Here is a 23,188-nt window from a genome sequence, read left to right on the forward strand (position 1 = left end):
TTCAGAGACGCATTGCAAGTACGGCTTTCAATAACTACATAGTGAAAAAAAATAGCCTTGAGAAGCAGGATTAATGGATGCCTATTATTGCATAACTCGTACTTAAACAGAAACGCATACATTCACATTGATACGATCAGGACTGCCATTAAACCGAATGAAAGACGAGGCGTTTGGCCTCATTCAAGCACAGGCTTTAACACAACCAGCTTCCGCTGCGGGTTAAAGAGCTGCAGTAAACGACATGCAAAACAAATAGCCCCGCCTATTAGTGAGGAGCACAGGCTGCCAGGGCAAATGCTGTTAATGAGCACCTATTAGGGCCACTGCTGTGCACAATAGAGGACTCGTGGGAACAGAATGCCCCTCAACCACCTTTGTCTGGAAACTCCACTTTCATCAGGTATGCATTTAAGGCCGAGTTCACCTAGAGGAGGGCCGGTGTAAATCTGGGTTGTAATTATTATCAATGCTGTCCATGGCCAGGAATCTAATGCAGACTTGCACTTGGCCAATTGTTTTTACAAGTGTGTGTATATATATAGAGAGAGATAGATTCTCATATCTCTCAAGACAAACACATAAATGGCACAATACCTGCCTGCATTATGCATGCCAGTCTATCCAGTGGTACCAGTGAATGCATATATATATATCATGACGCATAGAACCTCTCAATATTTTATTCGGTCCAAATTTACCCCACAGCTATGGCTGTCTTGCACTGAAAAGCCAACGGGGACAAACGTGTATGGATTTAAGTGCTTTGTCTCCTTTCTGGGATTTGTAAATATGAAAGCCTAGGGCCAGTTCAGATATCACTCACTCTGGGTGCACAGCCATGGCTGGGAATCAAACATCGGTCACAGCTCCTATTGTGCAATGCACTGTTGTGTATTTTATTGAGATCCACTTATCGGAGTCCAGAGTTGTGCTGGTTTTAAATTGATGTCAGTGTAACCACCTATACGGAAACATAACATGAATTACCATTGATAAACCATTGCTAACTCTTGTACAGCAATGCTATTGAGGACAGTAATAATACTAATTGTGGATTAAAAAGGAGAGCCACTTCTTAAAATAAATATTATCGTGAATCTACACTCATGACGGCTGAAAATCCAATTTAAATGTGCTTGAATCACAGTCTCAAGCCATCAGGCAAGTGTCAAGCATGGCTCTACCTATGCATTATGAACCAAATTAATAAGTGGCATTGTGACAGAGTAAACAGATATTTAAAAATGGTGCATAGAGTTGGTGATGTCAGAACAATTCATGAAGATACAGGTGAAGTGGAGTCATTCGTGAAGTGACCCACTGCCAAAACTCTAGTACTGAAGTTATGAAGATTGTAATAAAACAATTATGTGCCAATTATCCACCACATTTCTCTGTATGCAAAAAAAATAATCAATGTTGGGGGTTAGTGGAACCAATGTAGGCAGGCTGGAATGTAAAACCCATGACACATACAAGCCCTATAAAGTTTACACAATTGTATTCTTTGGTATGTAGCGTCTGTAAACTTCCCCGGCAGAGTCAGAGCAAAGTGTTCTCATGACACGTATCATCGCTTTTTTTGAACTTTTAGAAGCAAAACAGCTTCATGTTTTATAGGATGGTTGCCACAAGTCTGCAGCAAACAGGGATCTAGTCTCCTAAAACTCAAACCTGCACAGTGACACCAACTTCACCGTGAAGCTCATTGCGAGTTTCTTTTTTAATAATCACTGAGTGACTGACATTTCACGTTAAGGGGGCATCTTTTGTGACCTGCCATCCTTTGGCAATTTGAAATGGAGTCGTCCAAGTTAACTTAATAATACTTCCTTATTTACTCTTGAAAGCCCCGACTGAGTTTTTAGACTTTTCTTTATGAGATGTCTGCTTGCGATGGCATTTCTCTGTGTGGGAGGAAACTCTTATGGCTGTGTGGGATGGGGGGGTGGAATCCACACAGCAAGAAGCAATGAAACTCTAACTCCTCTGAGAAAGGTCAACAACTTACATGCTGCACTACCTTTTACAAGAACCACCTTGCTTCCTTGCCCATAGGTGGTCTCATTTATGATGGTTCAATCTCTATGCGATCCACCAACCCTATCGTAGTGGCTGGATTAGAAATATATATTTTTTTCACCACACTTAACCGAGACCTGCAAAATGTATGTCAGGTCCTTCTGAAACCGACGCAGTTTTATAAATATATATGCAAACAATAATGCTCCACGACTGAACAACGTCAGCGGCTTGTCTGCTTTGAAACAATCCACAATTATATTCTCCTTGGTTCTTTCGGTAAAGTCACGTAGAATGGAGTCTGAATACTCTGTCTTCTCGACAGACCTGTTCTCCACCTGAGGACGGCTGCTTGCGTTGTGGCCGAAACGTCGTGAGAATTATTTTATTATGTTTATTTTTATTATTTTATTATTTCCATTCTACGTGACTTTACCGAAAGAACCAAGAAGATGAATCCCTGCAGTCACGAAAGCTTTACATCGAAATTATTTTCTCATTGTGCAATTGGCATGGTGTCTTGCGACAAGGAGTTCCATTCAGCACTCGAACACGGGGCAGTGTACTTTCACATCGTGGGAGAGAATTGTCCCCAACGACAACAACAAATAACTTCCCACGAGTTAACTTCCAGACGGCTCTTAACCAACAAAGAATCGGGGCACCCTCTTTTGCCCAGCGAAGAGTGGTTGCTGTAAAGCAAACAACGTGTGTGCTTCTCATCGTGTGACCCTAAATGTATGTCAATTGGCACCTCGGACACCTTTGCAAATTAGATGTTCCATCTTAAAGGATTAAACAGGTGGAAATATTTGATTAAGTAAATACGAATAAAATAACATAAAAACGGTGCTCCAAGTTGAAATGTGCTGCTTAATATTCTGACATTATCAGAGATTGGCTTCCTTTGCTAAATTAACTTGTATCACACACTTTTGCTATTTCACTTAATGTTTCCCAAATGTGTCTCTCGAAAGAAAAATAGTTAGTCTCAACGGACCCTCCGACTGGTTATAAATAAAGTCCATGATCATCCTGCCTGGATGCACACGTTAGCAACACTGGACTTGCAATCCAGAGGTCTTCTCGCAGTGAGATTTTGTCTCATTGCGTGGCAGCAGTCTCAATAACAGGCAAGTTTCTAAAAACCTTTTGTCCTCCGAGCAGTGTGAATGGGTAGGGCACCATGGTCGGTCAACCGGCATGTCGGTGCGCGACGGCGTCACGTGTGTGGCTACTCCCGCCCCTTCCAGGACGTCAGGTCAGCTAGGAAGACGGCTCGGCGAAAATACCCTCTATCGGAGCTCTCTAAACGATAAGCGAAAACATATTATGATTTTTAACCAGGTAAGGCCCACTGAGCTTTATAGCTCTTTTTCAGAAGCGTTGTGGCCACAAATGATAGCTCAACCAAGTGGCTTATCACTTGGACATTTACAGCAGCCGAATACTCTGAACGCGTGACGTTGATTCTAAATGTGGAGGAGGAAAAACCACGAGACCACGGCAAGAACACGCAAACTCCAAATATACAGCAGCAGGCGTCCCTGTCAGGATCGAACCTACGACCTCCTGCATACCAGGCGAGGTAGTTAACATCTCGCCACAGTGGCACCCTTGAGCTTCCCTGCAGTGGAGTCTCCATCCACGAGCGGCGGCACGAGCGAGCAACTGCAAGGGGCCTCACCTCTTTCCCCGCCCGCCCCCCTCCACCCCAAACCTACACGCGCGCGCGTTCCGAACGACGGACTACGAGCCCACCGCTCTCAGGAACGCCACCACGGGAACAGACCCCACCCACCTCTCCGCGAGGGGACTCACCGGCCTGGTTGGTGGTGATGTTGACGGCGACCGACTGCGGCGGGTAGGGGCTCTGCTCCGACACGCCGTTCACGGCCTGCACCTCGAACGTGTACGGCGTGTGCGCCATGAGCTCGCTCACGAGCACGCGCGTCTGCCGCAGGCCCAGCTGGCGCGGCTCGAAGCGCACGGCCTCGTTGCAGCGCGTGCACACCAGGCGGTCCTTCCTGCACAGGCGGCACAGCACGTTGTAGGCCAGGTCCGAGCGTCGGCCCGAGTCCAGGGGAGCGCTCCACTCGAGCACCACGGACGTCTCGTTCACGCTCGACATGACGCCCCGCGGAGCCGACGGGGTGCCTGCGATCGAGGGGAGGGGAGGAGGAAGGCAGCGGGCAGAGATGGGAGCGAGCGAACGTGGTTAGCGCGGCGGCATCGGCTGAGGCAACTCGCATCTGCATGGCAACTACCTGAATGAGAATCACAATATGTATTGATACCTGTCAGGAATCCGATGAGCTATGAAGCTATTTTTAACGGATGTCCAGACGTGTCACAGATGTCCAGTAGTTTCGCGGATATTCATGAACACGGCCGTAAACGAACGAGACTGCACGTATGTACATATGTTGAACTTCTTTCGCACCGTACGTAACCAACCGTGCTAAACGGAGGTGTGGGGGGGTGGATGACAAACTTAAAACAGAAAGCAATTCTCAAGTTTGAACGGACACTGAAAAGTGCACAAAGCAGAGTGGAGATTTGCACGCTGGGAATGACACCGGGAGTCAGGAATGTGTGGATTAGAGAACCGACAGAGGTCAATGGTATGATTCAAACCGTTACGAAATGTAAGTTTCCATTGGCAGGACACGTCACTAGAAGTGATGATGGGCAACGCTTTGAGCACAGGGACACTTTGACCATCGCGACTTTACTTCTGGGTTTATAGGGGCAGCTGAACGTGAAGTAACCTCACGAATATGTTTCAAACGGAATGTAAATGTAGGCACACGTTATCACTGTGCTGTTAAATGCATGGCTGATCTTTGGACGTTGTCACGGCCTTATGATCCTGTTTACAACAAAAACCTAATAAAAAAAATGCATGGCTGATCATACCGGGCAAACTTTAAATTATTTAGTTCAGTTTATTTTATAACAAAATTATAGACCTCATAAGTCTTCTTTGATAATGGATGCATTTAGCTTGGAGTAAGTGGAGACCAATCACACAATGTTAGAGGCGCTGTGCACACCAATTAAAAATACTATGCGCAACAAAGACTCATCTTCTACAATGAACACAGCGTTTAGAACATCCAAATAACTTGTGTCATGAACTCTAAATCGTAATCCTTCAATATGAATCAGGCTGTTGAGAACATTGTACAAACATACATCGTCAATGAAGCCGTTTCGTATTATGCCCCATTATCATTAAAAGTTACGTGATGTGCTCATATTAAATTTATTTTTTTAAAGCTTAAAATTGCTTTCTATTCGTACTTACCCAGGAAAGACTCAGAGTCTCATGGATTTTTTGCCAAGAAGGTCCTGCCAAGTGTTTTGTCGTAGGGGTTCATGATTTTATATTCCAGTGGAATAATTAGAATATTTAATGTATATAGATGATGGTGCATAAATATGACAGAAAACTTTTATATTCGTAATTTTGTTTTCATGGACTTTGTACAAAAGTTGTTAGAATTTATAAGTCTGAGCGTCTTTGGATAATGCGTTTAACCACGAGGTATTTCTTTACAAATTATCTTTTAACGAAATGATAGATATTTAAAAGCGACGTAATTTAAGCAATTTATTTCATATAATTATTGCATGGAAGGAATACCAATAATTACAATACTATGATTATTACCTCACATTTACCATCAGTGCAAAACTGATGCTATGAGTATAATTAATATGAAAAAAAATACTTTTATACAAACCATTGTTGTTGTTTTGCTCGATTATTATTTTTAATCGTCAATTAAATACTATATTACAAACCCATTTATAGAATGGCATTTCATTCATGATGTTACAATTACACAGCTAAATTACCAATGCATGTTCACAATGACCTATTGTATAAAACACTGCAGTGCATTGTGGGAAAACATTAACTTGTGCACACCGCGTGGAAAATGTAACCAAAAGAAAGAATGCGTTTCATATTGCACCGAGGTCACGAAACATTTGTGTCTGTGGGTTTGTGTGCGAACAGGCAGCAAGCGTATCGTCGCCAGCCATAATGTTTCCAACGCTGCATGAAGGCCTTCCAACAATCTGACCACCGCTCGTGAGCCTGCAATCCTATCGTTCCATAATCCACCTCACCTCTTGCACACGAGCAGATTTCCTTGCCCCATTCTCCACCGCGGTCATGTTCCCTCGTTCGGCTTACTACTCCATGACCGATCTATTGTCTATGCGCATTCAGACGTTGTCTTTCCGACAGACCTGTTCTACACCTGAGGACGGCTGCTTGCGTTGTGGCCGAAACGTCGTGAGAATTATTTTATTATGTTTAATTTTTATTATTTTATTATTTCCCTTCTACGTGACTTTACCGAAAGAACCAAGAAGATGAATCCCTGCAGTCACGAAAGCTTTAAATCGAAAATTAACGATCTATTGTCCCTTGCAGGGATTTATCCTGGCAAAGCCCACTTATTTGTCATCAGTCACTATGTCTCCGATTTATATTGACGGACACTTGCCTCTCGAAATAATCCCAGCATGCATCTCTCTGTACACTTGGCATATTTTTTTAAAATTTTGATTTTCTACTTGTCAGTGTTGTTGATCCAGGAGATATATACCAGTACAAAACAAATTCTTATGGAGGCACAGGAGGCAATTTCTCTTTCATAACCACGTTGTCTTTTCTAACATCACTCCATCCTGCCAATGCTTACTTCTTTATTTCATTGGTTTATCACATCAATTCCTTTAAAACGAGTGAATATTGACAACTGTGATGTCAGTAGAGAACTATGATTGCCAGAATGTTATTGGACAACAACAACATGTCTTGGGGTCGATCTCAAGACCTTTGAGGAATTAAAAGTTTATTTTTAAATGCATCTGGGTTACTTCACTTTTGACTACAGCAATAAAGTCCTATACAGATATTCACACTACAATTTTCAGTCGGCATTGCAATTAAAGTTATCGCAGCTTCTCTATTTTAATTTGCATTTAGATGGCATGATTGAAATCCAAATTGTCTCATAGCTTCTTCATTAACAACGGTATTTGACAAAAAAAAACGACTTTCCTTTGGCATGCAAAATTAGGAATTGTTTGCCAGAAACAAAATACCAATTTCATTTACTGCATTGCAGAGGTGTGGACTCGAGTCATGTGACTTGGACTCGAGTCAGACTCGAGTCATGAATTTGATGACTTGCGACTCGACTTGGACTTGCATAACAATGACTTTGTCCCACCTCTGCTGCATTGTACATATATAATGAATGCCATTGTACAGATTCTACTATTGTATTACAGGGTCAAGTGCCCAAAAATGTGTGTTTTGTTCATCTTTTTTATTGCCAACAAGGCAAAGTTTCCAATCTCGTACTTGGGGCATAACGTCTCATTCTTGAAATGAAGCTTACAATTACACTTATGCACAATGGGGACCATTACTCTTGTTGTGGGAAACCATATTCGTAGATAATTGCCCTGGAAAAGCAGGGACTGATTGTGCAATGTGACTCTGATTTCGCAATTAATCGCGATCAACACGACACAATGAAAGAGGCTGGCAAAATATCGCAGGCAGTATCTAAAGAGTGTGTCTGATTACCCGCGAATTTCTATTATGCAAGCTATTGTTATGAAAAACGGTATCGTTTGTCTGGCTCAAACGAGGACGCGCATATACACTCTAATCACAAGGCTATTACACGCATTTGCATAGGGCCAATTGGCTTAAGCACTGTCTCAAAATGTGTAGCTTGTTCGGGGAAATTATGAAGGTCAAATGTGAATGAGATGCTTGTGATTGGTTAAGAAAAATAAAAACAGCCACGGTCCCAGAATGCCCTAGTTGTAGTTTGGATAGCAAACAAGCCGCAGCACGAATCAGATGCAAGGTCTATTTGCTTCACATTACGTGCCGACGAAATTCCATTCAATATAGGACAACGATAAAATCCCCACATTCCTATGGAAGAGGATTGTATTATATAAGCTGCACTCAAAATGCGTTGCAGCAATTCTCTTCTACATGATGAGCATCAATCTCGTGGTGGAAATTCAACATTCTCACGGCAGTTGCCAGTCTCTGAGTGCAGCAGTCATCATCAACTCTGGATGAATAATGGGCTGAAATACTTTATAATCTCATTCATATATTGACTAAACAGATGTAATATCAAAATGATTTACCGTATATGCAAAATAAAAAAATAGAGCATCGCCAACAGATGACAAATGTTTTTGCCAATGTAGTCAATGGTCAAAACATGTATCACAAAATTATCAGTATTGTATACATTGTAAATTAAATGAAACCCATATGTAAGAGGTGGCGTTCCTTGCCTTCATTAACATCATGTAGTTCACCAGCGTTGCTTCAAGAAAGTCTGTCTACTGATGAGACATTGAATTACACAATTAGTGATAAATGCACTCCTAGAGGGACAAGCAGCCAAGGCGATTTGTGTACAACGTACTTTTTTGTAAAAATATTTTTGCATGTGGAGACCAAAGTATGGGACGTAGTGGCAATTCATTTCGTTATAATCGAGTGCAAACACTTGTGTCGTCAGATTACGTGAGAACTATGTAGAAGAGAGCAAAGTTCATTCTATTTCACCTCTGGGTATGAACTGGTAGTGTTAGAGACGTCACCTTAGAAGCCTGATAATGGCATTGGGTCTCTGAGACACCTAACCGACTCTAATGCAATCAATTACATAATAGACGTGAAATAAAAAGGGTAATAAGTTAACAATGGACCGGAGTGATTCAACATCGCACTCTAACAAACACAGTGCCGATTTCATCTCCACATGATGACACACACTCTAGCTCGGGGTCATTATATATTTATATATTCTAACATATTTATATATTACAATAATAAACAAGGCAAGGGTCCACTGAGATAGGGAGACCTGTTAATGTCAAGAGGTTGAAGAGCATACATTGTTTTCACTGCTCTGCAAATTACTCGCAGAGATAGCTTCGCATTAGATCAATACTGGAAGCCAAAGGGCATTTTAAGATTATGCATCCATACCAACGTCTCAAATGATACCGATAGGAAAACTAAAATTCATTGCAATTGGGGAAAATGCAAATGCTTCTCAAAAAATAAACCTCTAAACCAGTGGTTCTTAACCTGGGGGGGGGGGGGGGGGGGGGGTGCACGCACCCCCTGGGGGTGCTAGATGCCCTTTATGGGGGTGCGAGACATGGCGAGAATGTTTTAGAAGGCAAACCGTCGAAAACACAAACTCAGCATGGACACGTCAGTACAACTGCTTTGTTTCATCAAACCTAAATATGTATTAACAATATGCATGGTTTAACGATTGAGCACCAATGGGGTGCAAGGCTACAGTAAAGGTTAAGAACCGCTGCTCTAAATGATTGGCTTATAAAGCAAATAAGTATAACCCGTAAAAACAAAGTTTTTCACTATAAATCCTTTATATGCGTGGCGGCGAGAGTCCTCTCGTCCTCTGGCTTGAGATGGCTGCCACCTATGGGTCAGATGATTGTCGGCCAGTATTAAGCAATTGGTAATTAAATATTTAATTTGTTTTCCCTAAACAGTGTAAAATTTTGGGAATTTTTTTTCACGAACATTAATTGTCTCGCACAACGAGTCTGTGTGCAAAATGTCAGCTCGATTGGATCACGGGAAGTGGGTTAAAAAACGACCGAAAGATTTGCACGGTCGTAAGCAAGCAAGCAAGCAAGCACGCAAGCAAGCAAGCGAACTTAATATAAAGGATTTAAAAAAAAAACAAATTGCTATCTCCAGAAGCCACATCCTCTAATTGCTGCGCACAGCTCAAATTGTGTTGTGCCGTCACTCACAAGCAAGGGTAGTGAAATTCACGAGCAGGTACAAACCTCCCACCCGGTGCGCCCTTGAGAAATGGAATAAAAATGCAATCACCGCGAAATGGGTTTGCGCTTATTTTTCAGAGGCAGTTTTTCACCGCGCCAAATAACTACAAAATCGGAATCCATTCCAATAATCTGTTCTGTCGCATTCCCTTTGAAGATAGTTGACCTAAAAAAAGAATTGATTCCTGACCTACAACTTTCGAATTGCATTACGTAAAACCGCCCCTTGTTATTGTTGTTTATTTTAATTATCCATTTTAAGCGAGCTAAATCGAACTGCCGCGTTCACATTGCTCTTTCAAAACTCCGCCTTTAACAATCGAACCCTAATTGCAAATGTATTTGTTTTCCACAAACGTGTGTTTTTGCTATCCGCCTTGTCAAACAATGACACCTAATTGCAGCAAGGGATCGTTAATGACTGCAATTATAACCTGACGGAATCCTTTTAAGTCGAAGGATTCACAAGCATATAATGAAAGACATTTCAATTCACAGTTAAGGCACCAGGGTTGTGTTTATCTCATTTTATGGTCCTGAATCAATTGCAAAAGCTCCCATTATTATAGCTCAGAGCCAGTCTTTCCATAGACCAACTACGGTGGCAACATGTTAACTACTTTGCCTGGGTATAAAGGAGATCACGGGTTCGATCCTAACCCTGACGCCTATATATTTGGAGTTTGCGTGCTCTCCCCGTGGTCGTGTGGATTTTTATCTAGGTCCTCCGGTTTTTCCCTCCACATTTAGAATTAACATGCATTTAGAGCATGTGGCTGCTATACATTTCCACGTGATAAGCCGCTTCGTTGAGCAATCATTTGTGGCCAGGTCGCGTCTCAAAAAGAGCTATGTAGCTCAGTGGGCTTTACCTGGTAAAATAAATAAATAAATAAAGTTAACTTTTACAAAGCAGTCCTGCACTGAAATAATTTTAATTTGCTTGATTACTGCGGGAGAAAACTATTCCGCCCAGAGGAAACTCCTGAGCAAGAGGGGGCCGATGCTTAAACATGCGCACAGAGATCAAACGCTCTGTCTGCCTTCTCCAAGGCTCCGCCCGTGCTCGATTAATATGTCTCAAACACTGCCAATGCCTCCTTCACGCGGTGCGCCTGTGGGCAGTTGGCGACCGCTTCTGTTGGCAGCGTTTTCATCCTCCCTCTCTACCCGTCGTCTTATCGCGGAAACTATTCCTAATTACAAAAAGTGCGCGCGGTGTCTCAGATTTGTGCTAGTTCTCCCATCTAGCCGCGCCAAAGATACCCTATCGATTCGTCTACAAATTTATAGCAGGGCCCAAGGCGCGCGCGGGCGCACACACATTGTGTGCGATACTGGGACAAGCCACTGTGTTTGTCGAGTTGTCAGGATGGTGTCTGAGGTCTGGAATGATTGCTTTAACGTGCGGGGTTGACCCCCCCCCCTCTCAGACACCCCAATGTCAACACTCCCAACACCCTCCTCCCTCTCACCCCAAGCATCCACTAATAAAGCGATGGCAGGGAGAGAAAAAAAAATTACCGAATTATTGTCGCCTCCTTTGGACGACCTTGCTTAGAGCACTATGCGATTCAAATTGCTTTTATACGGCATTGTCAACCTGCCAAGGTTATGGCAAGGCAATGACAATATGGCAATGCATAAACACATGTGTATGAATATTATACAAAGCATATGCTGTACAGATATTCAATAGTAATAATTTAACACTTAACAAAATCCAACACGTGCTTCAGATAAGAGATCGGTGTTTGAATGCAAAGAGGTAGATGCAGATGCACACGGCATTCAGCAGTGGTTCAGTGGCTAGGGCACTGAACTTCAAACTCGGTCTTGGCTATGGCTAAGATCAGTGGTGTGCGACAACTGAACTGGTCCTGGACTTTCCTCCCTTCATTAGACCACACGAGCCAGCACGGTGAAGTGTTGTCCTACAATCCTTCATATCTAACAAAGCCTGGTAGATGGGCCTTCATTCAAGTGTATTGACAAAGCGCTGTAAAGTAATATTTGATATGTTATAGATTCAGAAAGGTTATTTCGGTAATTTATATTGGAGATTATGAGCCATCACCTCATTATTGATTCGCTTTAAGTTAATCAGAATGTTGCGAGCAAGTGCATTGAGAAAATTTTCTCACAGATTTGCTCTTTTAGTAATTACCCAAATTTCCCATGGATGGTTCTTCATAAGTGCTCAGCTTCCTTGTAAACAAGCACACGGCACGCAAGCCTAAATGGAGCCTACTGAGCATGGAGATAACCTAAAATAAATACCAACAAATTATACTATCCTCTTGAAGTCTTTGGGGTTTCCTTTGCCAAGGCCAGAAATCTTAAAAACCCATCATTGGAACGCCCGTGGCATTTTTTGTCCAGGAATGCAGCGTGGCGTGATGCAATTAGGATAAGTACAATCGATGTGTGGATGAATCACGAGAGGCAGATCTGGGAGAGGGGGAAGGAGAGAGCACGGGGACTGGGTGGAGGGTTCAGTGGAAGGAAAGGAGAGAGACGGGAGACTCGTGGGGGGGGGGGGGATAGATCAATGTGCCAAGGGGTCATCTTAAAACACATGGTGTAATTTCCTGAATCCCCAATGCTTTTCCAATACCTGCGCTGATGGAGGATTGTGCTCCTAATGTTATCTGTATGGTGTGCACATTTCTGGGTAAAGAAAGCCAGTTAATTCCGCTGCACATGCAATTGTGTGGAACTGATTTCAACGGAGTGTTAAGATTCTAGCTCCAACGCTGAACATGTCAATTTCATATGACAACATATGCACATTGCCATGAACATTCTGAGAAGGTAGCAGTGCTTGTCCCATCAAATTCTTGGTTGGTCACTACCATGAAAATGTGAAACTGCTACCACTGTTTAGAGCTTTCATGACTGCAGGGATTCATATTCTTGGTTCTTTCGGTAAAGTCACGTAGAAGGGAAATATTATTATTTCCCTTCCATGTGACTTTACCGAAAGAACCAAGAATATGCTACCACTGTCTCAAGGCTGTCGGTGGAAACGAGTACCACCCAACACTGATTTCAGTATAAACACACTATTACAATGTTTTATATAGGTATAGAATTCTCTTAAATGTAATTTATGTTGCCTTGTATAGTATTATGCATCTGTCAAAATGTCACATGGTTTCCGTGTTCAAAACAAGCACTGGGGCAGCACTCCACTCGTGTGCCATTTTGGCCCTGAGCCAATGGTAGAAATGTTTCGTTCCCATGGCAGGAGCCAGCCAGCTGGGAAAATATGATTAACTTCCAACAAAGTGGTGTCTATTTTATCAACCCCTGAGGATGATGGGCACGAGCCGTTTGCCGACAAGCATTTGAACCCATGACCCTAAGACTGCCGAATGCATCACCCGGTCAGATTCAGCATGCACCAAAGCGCCGTTACAATTGTCAGAGACGCGTGAAAATAAGGATCATTGCCAATGTGCTGGAGTGCTTTAATCAATCATAGAAAAAAACCTGAACCCATGAGAGTCTCATAAGGCTCTTAAGGACCCAGAGTGACATGTTAGGCAAGGTGCAGCAACATTTTGTTTGTGTATGGTGGACATATATACACATTTGATAGAAATTGAAACAGATCAGAGGGAGATGGGAGCACTATAAGCAGATTCTGTTGGCGGCCCCAAAGCAATTTAAAACCATCCCCGCGAAAGTGCCCTAGAGGCTAGAACTAAGGTCGCATGAGAGCTACAGGACTTGGACACCTTGACAAGGGTAAGGATTTAGTGGTATGCATAGGGCAAGATCCATGCCTCGCAGATAGTCATGGCCCTTTGTAAAAGTATTTTCTGACCATTGTTAATGGAAAAGGTCAATCGCTGAATGCCGAGAACAGATGCTACATAAGTGGGTTGATTTAATGGATTAAAATTATGCTCATTCAAGAATCGTTATATCTCTAGGGGTGTTCAGATGTACGTGTTCATTTTCAAAATGTAAATAAGAGGAATGTTACATATTTGCATCTATTCGATAGGTGTTTCCACACACACGTTAGACATGTATTGTAATAATAAGGGTATACTGTATTACGAGCTAGATATAGCATTCAAAAGGATCAAACTGACAATGTTTTAATTCATGTGAAGAGAAAATTCTTTGAATTTATTTCAACCCACAGTGGTGCTCATTTTTATCAACAACGACAGGTTGATGAGGTGCCTCCCAACCTGGATTTGAAATTCCAACATGCAATTGCGAGTTGCTTGCTCTGATCAGATCATCACCCAGTCAGATCTACAAGAGCAATGTATGCCCTAAATGTCCATATATATATAAATTCCTGAGAGGCTATGGTTATCGTTACCCAACTCACATATTGGAAGGTTATGAGTTCCAGCCTTGGTTGACGGCCGATTAAACCTATCATCACTCCGGGTCAATAAAACAAGTATCAATTCATGGACAGACGACAGAGATAACCGGTCAAGGAATGAACCTCCACCATTCGGCGTTTGCCATTTCCACCAATGGCGCAGGGACTCTAACGGAGAAAAGGGCCCAAACCCATTGCACATTCGAACTGCGAGGGGACGACTTTGCTCGTGGCCCTGACCCAAACACATTCCCTCTGGGGGCGACGCAACGCAGCCGATAACGCAGGCGGTCGCCCGAGGCAACCGGGCACGCGCGCGGTAACCGGCGGCTGAACGGCGGCGGCGCCGCTAATAACGGGCGGATGATTGTGACGCGCGACGGGGGTTGGGGTGGGGGGGGGCATGCGAGATGCAATTCCGCGACACTCACTGGTGCAGGGCATGTCCGGGGGGTCGGAGGGGGCGCGGAAGTGACCGTTGCGACACACGCAGCTCGTTCCGCCAACGGACGACATGCGGCTGCCGGGCGGACACTGCTGGCACTCGTGCTCTCCCTGCTGCGGCTTGAACGTCCCGAGGGGGCACGCTGCACACCGACAGAAAGGCAACGCGACAACGCACGTGTGTAATGGGCGCGCGTGTACACCGCGCATGCATGCACGCACGCACACACGTGTTGATAGGGCCCTAAATGAGATTGGCCTACGAATTGTCACGATTCACCGTCTTGTTTGTGTCGCTTCCGTTTGTCAACCCTTTTTAACCGAGACTGAAAACGGCAATGAATCAGCTCCGTCTGTACATGCGACATGGGGGTCACGAAAAGCCTCGCACAGATGACCCATCTGGATGGCCTACTCTGACATGCTGGCTCTAAGAGAAAAAGTGAGAACAGATGAAAGTATCTTTCACTTTAACCCATCACACATGGCCATTCTGATTGACTAACCGTCATGTACCCATTTATATCGCTGGATGGACAGATGAGAGGGGGATTAAAGAGTCTTGTCCATTGATTGAACCAGTGAACTTGGTGTTGCAAGTCTGGTGTGCTAAATACTACACCATGGCAGCATCTGGATGTTTCTATCTAAATCTAATTTTCATCATCATCATCATCATCGGTGTTAATTATCATGTATGCTGTACCTCCAATGCAGTGTCTCATAGTGCCAGAACACAGGGGCATTTTAGATCATCTCAGTTTAGGAAGTAATTTCATACCAAATGCAACGTTCAAAATTAGCACAGGTTAGACAACACACACCATGAGCACACCAAACAACGCAAAGGTAACCTGTGGTTGAAACTACTCTCTTCATTGACAGTTTAATTGGAGTTCTTTTCATCACTATCTTAAAGTAACGTATTTAATTTAGTCTCAAATATAGACAGAGTGACCAATGTAAATCCTAATGATTTTCTGGAAATACTAAAATGCTGCAATTGTGCACAAGTATTTATATATATTCGAATTTGTTCTCGAAAAAATATATAGCTTTTGAGATTTAGTAGTTGTACTCATAGGACAAGGTCAGGCAAACACTTAACATTATACACAGAGTTACATATCACGAAGTCAACGTGTGTACATAAACAACAACAACAAGTGGAAGTCTTGTGCTAGCAGATGAAATGACATTCTATTTGTAGAGTCAGTCCCCCAATCGGTTAGTACAGAATGATGATATGTATTCAATACTGGAGAGAAGGTGGGCTGAGTCGATCCCAGTCTGGAATTTACCATTTTATTCACAATCTTTTGGCTGTGAGTTAAGCACTTTACCCAAAGTACCACCAAACCCGATGAAGCGTTATTTGTGAGCACCTATTATGGCCAGTAAGTGAAACATGGATTCAAATGGTCAGCATCCTATTCGGCTTTGGATTACCATCCCGTGTCACCACTCAGATTGCCATGGTATCATTTTCCCTGATATGAAATTAAGTCAAATTTCACAACGTGACAATTGATACTCTTTAGGTCTTTCGGTAAAGTTACGTAGATATAAATTTAGTTTTCATAACTTTGTAATTGAATTTCACGTGTTTTGTATTGTTCTTGAAATTTCTCTACCTTAATCAGTGAATTTTCTAATTTTATAGGTATCTTGTCAGTAAATAATGTTTTAAAGAAGAACAAAATGAGCAAGGATAATTTCATACAATGTACAATACGATGATCATGGTTATCTGAAATTGTACGGTGTGTCATAGCATCACCACATCACGGTAACGCCAGAACCCACCCTTCAAACGCAAGTCATTTTAGGCTCACCTAACCTAAAGGTAGCCCAGTTCCCGCTGAGAATCAAAGCCAGGAGTGGTGTATCCTCACAATAACACACTCGCTCCTCTCACACACGTTCACGCATGCACACTCACTCGCACACACATACACATGCAGCAGTGGCAGGAGCCTCTATTGCCTGGTAATGTATTGTGAGGACAATGATACATTTTGTTATTTCTATGCCAAAGGCTAAGGTCTCTAAGAGGGTAAGCGTGCATTGTACAAGGATAATCATTCAACTTCCTGAGTTGTTCCTCTATTAATAGTTTTACTCAATCTCTTGGAACAAATAAGTTGTCTGTGTGTCAACTCTAAATCTCTGAACTTACTGCAGTAGACACACGATTATATTTGTATCATCGAAAATAATTTGGAAAGTTGTTGCACGAATTAACCGATCGTTGGTAAAGTTGCTAGGAAATGAATAATTTCATAATGGGGGGGTGGGGGGGGGGTGGAAAGGGTTGACAAATCCAGTACGGAAAATACGTGAGCACAATTTCTTCAGAAATAAATGGTAAGCGGGTTAGCAATTGGATTTGGCGGCGAATGATTAAATATCAGGACCGCGGCGCCGGGTTCGCACGCGGCTCTGAGGACTGCTTTATGAGGTTATTTATTACGGACCACCATCTCGGATTCACCACGTGCATTGCGCCTCTTGAAATGTTGAGTTTTTTTTCATTGAACAAAAAAAAGTGGCTCCTCTTATTATCTTGGTTGCAGACCCCTGCTGTAGAGCAACCTTTTTTCATGGATTCTGAAGACAAGTGTTAACTGCAGTATGATACGATGAAACCAAAAAGTGGAATTTGACATTTTTCCATTTATTAAAGGTGATGGACTCTTTAACAATCATAAAAAAACTGGGGTTTGAATTTTAAAACAAGACCGAGCATGACTTTATCGCGCTAAATTGGACACTGAATGGTCAATTTCACAAGAGGATATTTGGCACAGATTCTACGCCAAACATATTACGGAGCTATGCCCTTTCATTTACAGTGGCACATGTCAAACGCCATTAATGAACTGCAATCCAAAAGACATGTCATTGGATAATAATGTGCACTCACCTATACAGTTACAATCATTAATGAGATAATAACTATTTATAACACGTTGGTAGAATGATTGTCTGGGGCAAATGACAATTAGCATTGAGTAGCTTTGCCTCGGTGGCGATTTGTCCAGTATCAAAGCCGCGATAATTTGTGGCCAGACATTTACGTAAATAAATTACCAAGTATCTTACTTCGCAGACTGAAACACTGCCGAGGAATTCGAGATTGTAACGTTTCATGAACTTATTGTGCAACCAAGCGAAACGGGGGGTGGGGGGGGTTAAATTTGAGTACATATTTCTTGCAATTTTAATTATCAAGTCACGTAAGTTTTTAACCAAACTTAATGTGAAAAAAAAAAATACACCCGTGGATTGTTTCCTCTTCTACGATAATTTACCAAAAAAAAAAATCTACTTTGGGGGGAATTAGTGGGATTTAAGAAACTCGCTCCATTATTTAAATTGCCATGCCAGGAAACCGAAACCGACTCTTGACCTCTGCATTGCAACTCCCGTGTGCTAACCACGACACAACGGTAGCATCCCGACAGTGTTCACATATATATACGTGTACGGTTATGGAGGCGGCGTTAATAATTTCCAGAGTTGTTTTTTTTTGCTCGTCTATTCCACCACATCCTGCCCACATCCTTTCGCTTGTTTCTCAGCAGTCAACGCGGCTCAGACTTGCGTTTGTTCGACTGTGCTCATCCTTTCCATTCTCCCCACCCCCCCCCCCCCGAGTTATCCCAAACATTAATCCTGGCAGGATCATGCGTGTGGTTTTCAGCTTTGCGCTATTTTACAGTCATTGACCAAGCTTCTTCGGATCCTTGTGTCATAGCAGACGGTATGCGGTGGCGAGAAGACCCAGCTTGCGAGACACAATGGTTTTTTGTTCGCGGCAATGCCATCCGGGTTATCGCGGACACACTCGCCTGTGCTCCCCGTCCCCATCATTATTTCGAAATTGGAACTATGATCAATCTGCAGCTTTTGTCCCGAGACACACACACACACATTCCACTGTGTCTCCGAAATGGAATGTGCAGTGTCTAACGTGGCGACGGCTCAATGAAATACGTGAACTCAAGTGTCAATTTATCGTCAACTGTACATGTCACACACACACACACGTGCGCGCTCGCAGCGAAAGCCGTCGCCAAAAAAAATAAGCAACTGTGCTTATTAAGAAGTATGGCAAGAGATAAGAGTCAAGCCAAAAACTAATTAATGCAAGTGTAACAAGAATACTGTGTACCAATGCCTTATCTAATGCAGCTGCTACCCATAAGCGTACATTTCATTCAAAACAGCTGAATGTCTTAAAATAGTTGTGTTTTGATTTTAACGCTGTGTGCTGTGTATTCAAAAGAATAATAATCGCCTATTCTATAGATTCGTTTTCTAAGATTGCATGAACATTCATGTAAGCGTATTTTCTTCCGTTTGCAGCTTTTCTCCGTCGAACATTGCATTCCTTTTCTTAGCAAAATCACGAAATCTCCCTTTAATTGAAGATGTAATGAGTTTCGTGTCGCTGTATGTATATATTTGTAATCGCACGTAAATAGTAAGCGGGCATGGGCAATGGCCAGGAACAACGATTGAGTGGCAGTCAAGATAACGGAATGTATCGGAGAGGACCGTCCTTTGGGGCTGGCAGTTTGGGAGCCATGAAATCAGTGAGTGCGCAGGTGCCAGATAGATCATCAACATGGCAGGATTGTGAGAGATGGCGAAGACACCTTTAATCCGGCAGTGGATTGACCTACACTATGCGCATGGACTGTCCGCACAAACGTTACTGGTGTAATCTAGTGACAGGTGTTGGTTTTCTCTCGGGGGAACGTTTTTTTTGTGTTGTATTCATCAGTCATAGATAGTCACTCAGAAATTGGCCAGAGATCCAAATATACGAAAGCTCGCGAATAGGTCTTGCCACTCGGCGAGACTTTGCTGGATAAATAAAAACGTATATACATATTATTACGCACATTGTGGAGTTGCTCCAAAAAACTCACGTGGCAAAGTTTAATTAATTCTCATGCATTTCTTTTAACCGTTGCTCACACATGTTGCTAGTTATAGGCACTCGCTATAGAGCAGACGTCCAACCGGGCAAACGTTTTGCCAACGTTTATTCACATGGAACCCTTTTTTCTGCTCCTCCCATACAATTATGTAATTAAGATGGTTTAGTTACGGCAACAATTCATAGGATTTGCAAATTCCATCTGAAGGCGTTTCCTTGAGCCATCTTGGCTTCATAGTAAAAGCATAAAAAAAAAATCGACGTTAAACAGAACCGTGCTGTTACAAGTCTGGAAAATGCCACGTATGAAAAGGGCTACCTTTGTACCCGATAAACACGACCGCCTTCAAGTGGATTTAACATAGGAACTTCGTGATTAACGTTGGCTAGGCCAAGGGCAGCAACAATTAGTGAATGGGTGTTTACATGGCTTGGCTTCCAAGAAGAATTGCAGGAATATTGAAGACGGGGTCATGCAAATGACCCCTTGGTTTTGTTATAGCACCAACCTGCTGTACAAGGACATCTAGAAACTACAGCTTTCCAACCGATGTTAATATTAACATGTGATCGTCACCTGTGCTCCACGTTGTAAATCTGGTCACTGTGATATTTACCGCATTGATCGTGGTACGCCGCAGTTATTACAGCCAGATTTGTCGAGGTATGCTTAGAATCAATCCTGTCACTTGGATTCAGAGTGGGTGGATGAAAGATATCTACAAATGTGTGCAAAGTATACATTTCAATATATATACAGCAAGTAAAAATAAGCAGTACAACAGGTAGGTTTGGAATATGTTCACGTGGCATTTGTTTGCACATCTTTCACACGTGGTACCTGGATTCCACTCCTGGACATGCATGTCTCTGAGCTATAGTTATGTTTTTTTGCATGACAAAGTCAATTAGCCACCTTTTGCTGGTTTATCCAGGATATTTCTGTTGCGCGTTCGTCGCTTTAAGATGTTCTCTGTTCATATTTTGTTTGTTGCGGCTGCACCCGACTCAAGAGCCGCATGGCTCACAGGGCTATACCTAATAAATGAAACTTGAAAACTTGAATTAGCGACGTATGCTGCTTTAATTGAAGTTTTTTTTTTCATCATATAAATGTGCAAAGTTTGCTTATTTTATGGATTGCGCTCAATCGTCAATGCCGCAATTCACCTTTCTTCCGAACAAGGCTGCCATGGAATTAGCACGGTTGGCTACGTACGGTACAAAAAAAATTCAACACACAAGTACGTGCGGGGACGCTTTTCAATCGCTACATAAAGTCTGCCAATGACGTCACCGATCAAACCTGTTTTTGTTCCACATTGTTGGCTTCTAATAAAAGCTGTTTCCTGGTGCACTACAACAAAATGTTGAGCTCCCGATCGCAAAAAGAATAAGGGTGGGGGGGGGAAACAGCCGCCACGTGTTTCTTTATTCGTAAGAGGAGGAGATTAAAGGCAATCTGGCCTGGACACTTTTTTTATTTAAGTCCACAAAAAAACCCCAGCGCAGCGGCTTGCAAGCAGATCTTGGTCCTTTCTGAAATGCTGATGCCACCAAAAGCTCGGGGCTTCAGGAACTTCAGCAACATATGCATGGTCCTTTGCAGATGCCAGAAGAAAGGGCAACTTCTAAGAGCCTAATTTCTTATGCACCTCATTTGTACACTTTTAAGGCAACTCTTAAGGCTGACAGCTCATTTTCTGCTTGTGAAAGAAGTTCAATGGGAATGCTGGCTATACAGGCCCTCTGTGAAAAGAACCTATTTTCAGCTTGCCACTTAATCACCCCCTTAAACACTGAACACGAGCAATACATTTCCAATGCTAATTACCGAGAAGGTACACACAATGCTCAGAGCTGTGATGGCTTACAGAAAAAAAGAAATAAAGTCATACACACACAAACACACGCAAAAAAAACCCACCACAGCCACACTCACAAATGTAAGTGTGCGTGCACGCAAACACACACACGTGCACGCTCGCGTAAAAAAAACCAAGAGATGCAAATATATCGCGTTTAGCCTGGACCGACTGCGGTGGCAAGTGGCATGAGTGAACTATTAAGGTTAGTATGCTACCCATGTCGCAAACAACTGGCCTCCATTGTCTACTCTGGAACCATTTCCACGAGCCAATCATGAGCGTTGTAAATGGGAACGACGACAGGAGGTCACGTGTGGTAGGGCAAAGTGTGGGTGCTCCCACCTCCTCTTCCGAGACATCTGGCCAGGGTGGAAGAGTAGGCCAAGTACCCTCTAGAGGGAGTACTTTTTAGCTCAGTCGAGTGGAGGCTCTGCCACCGGGAGCGGAACGGGCAAGCAACAGCAGGGCTGCATCTTTACCTCCTGGCAAACGGGCAGATCTATGCCAAGGCAACAGATGCCAATTATCCGCCGACAAACGATGATGCAGTCAAATCTGAACGGCGATAACTGCCGTGCCACCACTCCTCGCCATGCACACGTGCACATCTAAGTGGTCCTAAAGACGGTATATGCACGGTAGTGTCTTGGTGTTCATTTGCAAATTTCGATGAACAAAAAGGCAGCTCAGTTTTACATGTATCTAGCCGAATTGTTGGTGAGAACTTTAACACGAGCTCGAGAGCGACGTTTCCTTCATCGCTGTGCAATTAGTTGCAAAGCAATGCCATTCTCCTAATACATATTGTAAATACATTTTAAATGTTTTTCTGACACCAACACCAAAATTGAAACTTAAAAACTGCATTCATGTACTGGGATAAATTCAGTCCCCCCAAAAAAAAAATTTGAGAGCCAAATAAGTATAATTTCATATTCATTTTTGTGGAAGATTACATCCAAACAACAGAAGAAGCAGGTCCTATTGTGTGAAACGTCTTCCCAACTCTATTGAGCATGGGGGTGATGCTCATCTTCAATGGCAGTCCAAAGCTAGTTGCCGGAATTATCCATTGAACGGCCACTGCTAAGGTCCCACAGAGTAGTAGACATTGTACAGACCAGGGAGGAATTTAATTGGCCAAGTAAACTCCTGACCAGGATTGAACTCACAACCTCCCAATTTTGACTTTAAGCGTTCGGTCAACGGTGACATGGAAACACATTGCATTAAAACTTCCAATTTGCAAATGTACCATTATGGGGCATACTTCACATTTCCGCAATGATCAAAATGTTTTCAAGGAACTGAACCTTTCGCTTGGTACCCTTTGACTATTCCATATATACGTTTTACACTTTACCACAGCGAGATCCTTGTCTCGGCAAAATGTGAATTAAATACACAAAACACCTGCAAAGGCAAAATACATGCGGGTGTACGGAGCAATTATTCAACTCAAGCTGGGCTAATGGATCTGGGCAATTGAGGCTGCTTAACAGCCCTGCTTGGACTGGGTGATTGATTAAATGCAAAGGTGGGAAAGACCTGCAAAGAAACTCGACGCAAATCCACGTGGAATTGGATAATAGTGATCATTAGCTTCTGAAGCTAACATGCAGATGCAGCTCTGAGTGTGGAATACAAGTT

At 42.9% G+C, this 23,188-nt stretch overlaps 1 protein-coding gene across 4 annotated transcripts in view; it reads right to left on the reverse strand.

The window, feature by feature from the left end:
• The window catches only part of LOC144730696 (ephrin type-B receptor 2-like), a 143,117-nt gene that overhangs the window by 63,386 nt on the left and 56,543 nt on the right, over window positions 1-23,188 (reverse strand). For all 4 annotated transcript variants that reach the window (XM_078611387.1, XM_078611386.1, XM_078611388.1 and 1 more), the window contains exons 4-5: window positions 14,707-14,862; window positions 3,847-4,182 (exon numbers count right to left, since the gene is read on the reverse strand). In XM_078611387.1, the coding sequence (XP_078467513.1) occupies window positions 3,847-4,182; window positions 14,707-14,862 (492 nt within the window). The remainder of the gene's footprint in view (window positions 1-3,846; window positions 4,183-14,706; window positions 14,863-23,188) is intronic.

Source organism: Lampetra planeri, chromosome 36, assembly GCF_965212315.1.
Source record: "Lampetra planeri chromosome 36, kcLamPlan1.2.h2, whole genome shotgun sequence".
NCBI classification, from domain to species: domain Eukaryota; kingdom Metazoa; phylum Chordata; class Hyperoartia; order Petromyzontiformes; family Petromyzontidae; genus Lampetra; species Lampetra planeri.